General features: G+C 48.2%; 1 protein-coding gene across 1 annotated transcript; it reads right to left on the bottom strand.

The window, feature by feature from the left end:
* Window positions 1-2,756, bottom strand: RPS8 (ribosomal protein S8). The gene is made up of 6 exons (XM_084874748.1): window positions 2,611-2,756; window positions 2,101-2,207; window positions 1,445-1,544; window positions 998-1,173; window positions 652-781; window positions 1-221 (listed from the first exon to the last, which is right to left on the bottom strand). The coding sequence occupies exons 1-6, from the start codon at window positions 2,612-2,614 to the stop codon at window positions 112-114; spliced, it is 627 nt and encodes a 208-aa protein (XP_084730874.1). The 5' UTR covers window positions 2,615-2,756; the 3' UTR covers window positions 1-111.
* Window positions 2,757-7,740: the final 4,984 nt, after the last annotated feature.

Genomic DNA, 7,740 nt, shown 5'->3' with positions numbered 1-7,740 from the left:
GAGGGTTTATAGTACTTTTAATAGCAGGCTGATCAAGTATTCAGACAACGTGGACACAGAACCTAGCACACACACCTTTATTACATGAGCTAACACAGGAGGGAAGAGGGTTTATTTGCCTTTCCGGGCCTTGATTTTCCTCAAATAGAACTCCAGCTCCTTGCCCTCGAGCACATAGCCATCTGCTCGGCCACACTGGCCTGGTCTTGAAGCGATGCATGCTGCCGAGAGAATACGCGGTCCTCAGCAAAACAGCAATGTGCCCTTACCCATAGCTACGTGCCCTTAAAAGCTACATTGACTTAGGCATGGGGGTGGAGGGGGGGCAGGCACGAAACCTGCTGTCTCCTCAGATACACTTTATCGTCACTTAAAGTCAGTAGCAGAACTGGACAAAGTTCTCATCACTGAGACAGCCCCCGCAGCCTGGGCACTCACTCCTCCGAATACTGCTCACTCAGGCCTCTGGACTCCAGCCCACCATGTCCGATTTTAGCTTCAAACTAACGGGTTGGCCAAACGGCGACTTGTATGCTGCTGTTATTAAACTGTCCTGTGAACCCTCCAGACTACATGGCTGGCAGTCCAAAGGACCGAGGCAAGGGAAAATAAAACAGCCTGTGACCCACCCCCACGCAACAGCCATCTTACCGAGAAGCTTGCCCTGCTGGAACTGCTCCTCGAGGAGACTGCTGATTTTGGCATTCTTTTTCCTTTCATCGTATTTCTTCTGAATTTTCTTCGATCGTTTTTTGTTCAAAATCTCTTCCTCTTCAGGAGTCTGAGTAAAGGAGACAAAGATGGTTAGCTGGGGGTCCTCAAATTCTAACACGGCACCCTTAAACCCCGCACATCCCAACCTCTGCCTTCCTCAGCACTGAAGGCTTTCTTCTCTTTCCACTCAGTAGCAGAACTGGACAGAATCTCATCACAAGAAGGCTGCCATCGGGTTGGCGTCCCCCCACCCAACAGGGAGGTTGGCTCCCCAAATACGCACCAGCTTAGCCCCCTTCTTGCGGCCCAGGGGCAGTGCGTAGTGGGACTCGTACCACTGTCGGTACGGCGTGCTGTCCACCAGCACGATGCAGTTCTTCACCAGGGTCTTGGTGCGGACCAGCTCGTTGTTGGAGGCATTGTAGACAACATCAATAATCCTTGTCTTGCGCGTACAACCTGCTCACAGGAGAAATCCAGAATCAAGCAGAGCTCATCTCCCACAAGCCCCTCTTCCCAGAGGTGGCAGACCACCAGTCTCTATATCCAGCCCCACCCCGAGCCCACAGGAGTTACAGCTCTAATTACCACAGCCTCAGGGTCTTTCAAGCTTCAGTATCTGGGTGGAGGCCATGGACTTCCTGCTAAAAGCACTCCCTGAAGCTCCTAAAAGGCCGTAGGTGCCGGGTTCCGGGTTCCCACCCTCTCCTGCCGGGCCTCACTCACTCACACTCTGAGCCCCAGGAGAAGTTGCCCACGTCCAGCCTCAGGGCGCGGTACTTCTTGTTGCCTCCTCGCACTCGGACTGTGTGGATGCGGCGGGGTCCGATCTAGCGAACACAAGGAGACAGGGATCAGGTTATAAAGGAAAGCAAGGCGCGAGAGGAAAGGGAGCCTGGCCGCATGGAGGAAACAGTCAGTGTAACTATGACGAGTCCTAGCATTGGCAAGTGGCACAAAGTGGCCAAGACGGCCACACCACGCCTAAGGTTACCTTTTTCATCACTCTAGTTACCTCCAAGAAAAAAAAACCAGAAACAAACTTGATCAAAAACACTATAAATCACGTGTCCATGCGACAGAAACACCAGGTTTCTAACCAGCACGTGCGGATCGCTTTAATCCTAACAGTGCGCCTCCGTGCAATCTCCTTAGTATCGTGTTTCCCCGAAAATAAGACATCCTCCGAAAATAAGACCTAGCTCAAGTTTGGGAGAAAAAATTAATATAAGACACTATCTCATTTTCGGGGAAACAGGATATTTACCCAACAGGTAAGGAGGAAGAGGCCACTCGCTCCCACCCGGGGCTCAACAGCCACGCACAGAGCGGGATCGTGGACACCCGCCAGAGCCGACCTCCCGGGTGGCGAGGCCCCGCACGCACCTTAGTGTTGGCAGCAGGGCGTCCCAGCTCATACTTTCGCTTCTTGTGGTAGGGCTTCCTCTTGCCCCCGGTCTTGCGGCGCTTGTGCCAGTTGTCCCGGGAGATCCCTGTGCGGGGGTGCGGGGAGCGGAAGCTTGAACCCTGGGCCGCGGGCCAGCCCCGGCCAGCCCCAGGCCGCGCGCCGGGCGGGCGGCACGCTCAGTTCTCCAAGGTTGGCTTCCCCACGGCGCATCGGGGTCTGCAGCAGTCCTAAGGCGTCATCACCGCGTGCCGCGCCGCCCGCACCCTCCCCCGCCGCAGCCATGTTGACACCGCCGGCAGCCCCGGCCCGGGCTCTGGCACGGACCCCAGTGCCGGACCCGGCCGGCGGCACAAACCTGAGCACCAGCTTCCTCATGGCCGCCCGTGGCCGAGGGTCCGCGCGCCCACCCTCCTAAGGTGGCTGAGAGGCGGGATGGCGCCGGATTGAACGCGCGCCTCCGCCCCGGCCCTCACCCAAGCAGCACTCACCCATAGCTCGGCGCCGGCTGGAAAGAGGAAACGCCGAGAAACGCCGTCCGGTTTGTAAAACGTTGCCCCGCCCCCAATCGCGGAAAGAAACGCCGTAGCACGTTACGACGGTTTTGCGACCGCGTCCTGGGCCCCGCAGCCACCTCGCGTCCGCGACCGCGGGAGGCCTTCCTCCTGAAAGGGGATCCGAGCGCTGGAGCCCCGCCCTGGGGAGGGGGCTGGCGGGGAGGGGGAAGGGATAAGGGAGGGGATTAGGAAGAGGGTTGGGAGGGGGCTGGGGAGGGCCTGAGGTTGGAAATCTCGCGGCATCGCCAGATATGTTTTTTTTATTTTTATTTTTATTGTTTTAGTTAGTAACGTTTATTTAGATGAGCAACCTAAACATCCCATACACCCAATTGTAACGACAAATGTATTTATTGTACTACTACATCATTTTCGTGGTGTTCTGAGAGAACTCTTCTCCCAGTAGAGTTCTACATCCATACCAGAACCTATTGAAAACGAGGCATTGGGCCGAAACCGGTTTGGCTCAGTGGATAGAGCGTTGGCCTACGGACTGAAAGGTCCCAGGTTCCATTCTGGTCAAGGGCATGTACCTGGGTTGTGGGCGTGCAAGAGGCAGCTGATGGATGATGCTCTCTCATCGATGTTTCTAACTCTATCCCTCTCTCTTCCTCTCTATAAAAAATCAATAAAATATATTTAAAAAGAAAATGAGGCATTGGTTATGAAGGTTGCATCTTTGCACTGATTTTTTATTTTTATTTTTTATTTTTTTAGCCAGGTGTGAGTTTTGGTGGAGGTGCAGGCACTGTGTCTTATCCTAGGGCACAGCCGAGAGGGTGTGGGGGGGTAGCCTGGCTGTTTGTTTACCCTTTGAGAAGACTCATTTTAATATATATTTTATTGATTTTCTACAGAGAGGAAGGGAGAGAGATAGAGAGCTAGAAACGTCGATGAGAGAGAAACATCGACCATCTGCCTCTTGCACACCCCCTACTGGGGATGTGCCCACAACCAATGTACATGCCCTTGACCAGAATCAAACCTGGGACCTTTCAGTCAGCAGACGGGGGCTCTACCACTGAGCCAAACCGGTTTCGGCTGAGAAGACTCGTTTTAGAAGCTTTTGCAGTGGTCCAGGGCGAGAGATGTGGGGGCGGGGGCGTTGCAAAAGGGGGAAAGGCAGGAGAGATGGAAAGGAGGGATGAGCTTGGGTTTTGTTTTGAAGGGTTTGGGGAGAAATTGGATGATGTTGGGGTTTAGGGAGAGGGAAGTTGTGTCAAGGATTTTCAATAATTCTCTTGATCAACAGCTTTGCTGTTGTGGTGTGAAAGCAGCCATAGACAAAGGTAAACAAATGGATATGATTGCCTGCCAATAAAACTTTATGAATACTATGCTTTTGAATTTTTTTCAAGCACAAAAACCACTAAGCTCATGAATATTGGTACCATTTTTGTTGAAGTGGAGTAGCTTGGTGACTCATGTACGTGGGAATGGCAGTGTGGAGGCCCAAGACAGGCCACCCCAAAATATCACATAATGTAAGGTGGCCAGACGTCCCGATTTTCAACAATTTGTCCCGTGTCCTGCGGTGTTTTAAAAAAAGTCCTGATTTTTTTAAAGAAAAATCCGGACTTTTTAAAAATGCCACGGGACAATTGTTGAAAATCAGGACGTCTGGTCACCTTAACATAATGGCATATCGGTTAATTAGTTACTTGAGAAACAGAAGGGCACCTGACTTTCCATTGTCTCCGCAGATGCAGAAAATAAATCTCCCTGCACCTGAAAGACACACCTTATTTAGTTTGTTATATGTTTTATTGATTTCAGAGAGGAAGGAAGAGAGAAACATCGATGATAGAGAATCATTGATCAGCTGCCTCCTGCTGACTCCCACTGGGGATCGAACCCATAACCCGGGCACCTGCCCTGACTGGGAATTAACCATAACCTCCTGGTTCATAAGTTTACACTGAGCCACACCAGCTGGGAGAGAAACCCCTTATGGATAGAGTTAAGTAGCTCAGAGCTGACCAGTCAGTAGAAACAAGCATTAGCTTTTACTGACTTACTACTCAAGCCCAAACCTTGCTTAGATTTCTCATGAGCACTGACTTTCTTTGTCCTGTCAGTTTCTCACAAATCCATTATCTAAAAAATATTAAAAGATGCCTAGTTTGATCATTTATTAGAGCCTCATTTTATTATCTAACCATCATCTTGTGATTCTCCCATGTATACATGTAAATTGATTTTTCCCCTGTTAATCCAGTGTTATGTCAATTTTACTCTTGTTACCAGTCCAGCCATAAGAACTAAAAGTAAAAGGGAATTCTCCCTCTCCGTGACAACAAGCAGCTGAATGTTCTTATCTGGTCATCCTTACGGAAGAGATCTGGACCGAAGATGTTCTTTTGGGAATCATTGGTATAGAAATGGTAATTAATGCTGCCAGAATGAATATAGTAATCTAGGGAGACAGCATAAGGCAAACTTTTCTTGTAAAAGATAAATACTTCAGGCTTTGTGGGCTATAGGCTCTGTGTCAGCAGCTTTGCTGTTGTGGTGTGAAAGCAGCCATAGACAAAGGTAAACAAATGCATATGATTGCCTGCCAATAAAACTTTATGAATACTATGCTTTTGAATTTTTTTCAAGCACAAAAACCACTAAGCTCATGGGCCCCATCAATACACAGTAGTGTGCCAACCTCTGGTATAAAGAAAGAGAAGAAGAGGGCCTAGGTTCAAGGCTTGAGGAATGACAATATTCAAGGCCACGTAGAGAAGAGGCTTGCAAGGGAGCCAGAAGGAGCAATCAGAGTGACAGCACAGGGTGAGGGTCATGTCATGGTCTCATGCTCCTATGATGTCTAGTTAAAAGAAAGACTAAAAAGTGATTATTGGATTGTTGAGTGGCATTGGCAAGAGCAGCTTCTATGCAATGAACTGGAAAAAACTTGATTAGTTTTTCCAAAAACTTGAAACAAGGTGACGTTTAAAAAATACAATAAGGCCAGCACCGGTTTGGCTCAGTGGATAGAGCGTCGGCCTGCAGGCTGAAAGGTCCCGGGTTCAATTCCAGTCAAGGGCATGTACCTTCATTGCGGGTGCATCCCCAGTAGGGGGTGTGCAAGAGACAGCTGGTCGATGATTCTCTCTCATCGACGTTTCTAACTCTCTATCCCTCTCTCTTCCTCTCTGTGAAAAATCAATAAAATATATTAAAAAAAATACAATAAGCATACTCGCTCTGATTGGCTGGTGGGCGTGGCTTGTGGATATAGTGGAGGTATGGTCAATTTGCATATTACTCTTACTGTGTTTCCCCAAAAATAAGACATCCTCCGAAAATAAGACCTACTTACAGGTTTCCTTCTGAGTGAAATATAAGGCATCCCCCCGGAAATAAGGCCCCCCTAGGCTAAACATGAGAGATTTGGTCCACTGATTCTGAAAGAAATGGAGTCACAAGAAATTCACCAGGGAATTCAGGAATTGGATTGTTATGATGATGTTCCAGAAGATGACATGATTGTCATTGAATAAATGAGTAAATTCTTGATACTGTAGGAGTCACAGTTTGTCTGGTTTGTGTTGACAACTACCATACTACCGTACCATATACAGGTAATAAATTTCCTTTATTTTCATTTAACAATAAATGTGTACCGTATTCTTCTTCATGGAAAAATAAAACATCTCCTGAAAATAAGACCTAGTGCATCTTTGGGAGCAAAAATTAATATAAGACACTGTCTTATTTTTGGGGAAACAGGGTATTAGATAGGACTAGGGATATCTATAAGGAAATTAATTAGAAGAAATATTTTAACATCTCTATTCACCCTTTATAAGTGTCAGAGATGACATATCAGAGGTACATTGTGCTGATAGTTGGTCTTCAGATATATTCTGTCCACAACACCACTTTTTTTTTTTTTTAATATATTTTATTGATTTCTTACAGAGAGGGAGAGGGATAGAGAGCTAGAAACATCGATGAGAGAGAAACATTGACCAGTTGCCTCCTGTACATCCCCTACTGGGGATATGCCCGCAACCAAGATACATGCCCTTGACTGGAATCGAACCTGGGAACTTTCAGTCCATAGGTCAATGCTCTATCCACTGAGCCAAACCGGCTTCGGCAATACACCACCACTTTCTTTCAGCTTCAGAACATCAACAAAACCAACCAAATTCACAATCGACAATGGCAGATCGAAACACACACATGCAGTTGGCACCAGTGAGAGCTTTAAATGTATCACACATGCATGAGTCACTGCTTATTTTTAAATTGCCAGTGCATGTTGTATGTACCAGCTGGTCGATCAGGCATATGAAACCCACAGCAGGGGCATGTGCCCTGACTGGGAATTGAACTGTGACCTCTTGGTTCATAGATTGATCCTCAACCACTGAGACACACTGGGAGGGCACCCACAGAATTTAAAATATTTTTATTGATTTCAGAGAAAGGGGAGAGAGAAACATCAATGACAAGAATCATTGATCAGCTACCTCCTGCAAGCCCCCTAATGGGAATTGAGCTCATAACTCGGGCATGTATCCTTGATTGGAATCAAATGCGGGACCCTTCAGTCCACAGGCCAATACTCTATCCACTGAGCCAAACCAGCTAGGGTTACACAATCTTTTAATATGCCTTGAGCAGCTGAAACCGATTTGGCTCAGTGGATAGAGCATCGATCTGCGGACTGAAAGGTCCCAGGTTCCATTCCGGTCAAGGGCATGTACATTGGTTGCGGGCACATCCCCAGTAGGGGGTGTGCAGGAGGCAGCTGGTCGATGTTTCTCTCTCATCGATGTTTCTGGCTCTCTGTCCCTCTCCTTTCCTCTCTGTAAAAAAATTAATATATTTTTTAAAAAATATGCCTTGAGCAGACTGTAATTGACAGAGCGCCATCTCCTTTATGCTTATAGCTCCTGTTCCCAGGAGAGGGTCTAGGAGCGCCCCCAGTTGGGGAGTGTGCGGGAAGCAACCAGTCAGCATCTCTCACATTGATATTTCTCTGCCCCCACCCGGGCCCCCCTTCCGGAAGGTTCAGACACACCCAGGCCCTTCACACATGTCACACAACAGGCTGATTTT

Source organism: Pipistrellus hanaki, assembly GCF_964339955.1.
Source record: "Pipistrellus hanaki genome assembly, chromosome: 2".
Taxonomy (NCBI): domain Eukaryota; kingdom Metazoa; phylum Chordata; class Mammalia; order Chiroptera; family Vespertilionidae; genus Pipistrellus; species Pipistrellus hanaki.
Note: the sequence above shows the minus strand (reverse complement) of the source record. Positions and strands in the feature narration are given on the sequence as shown.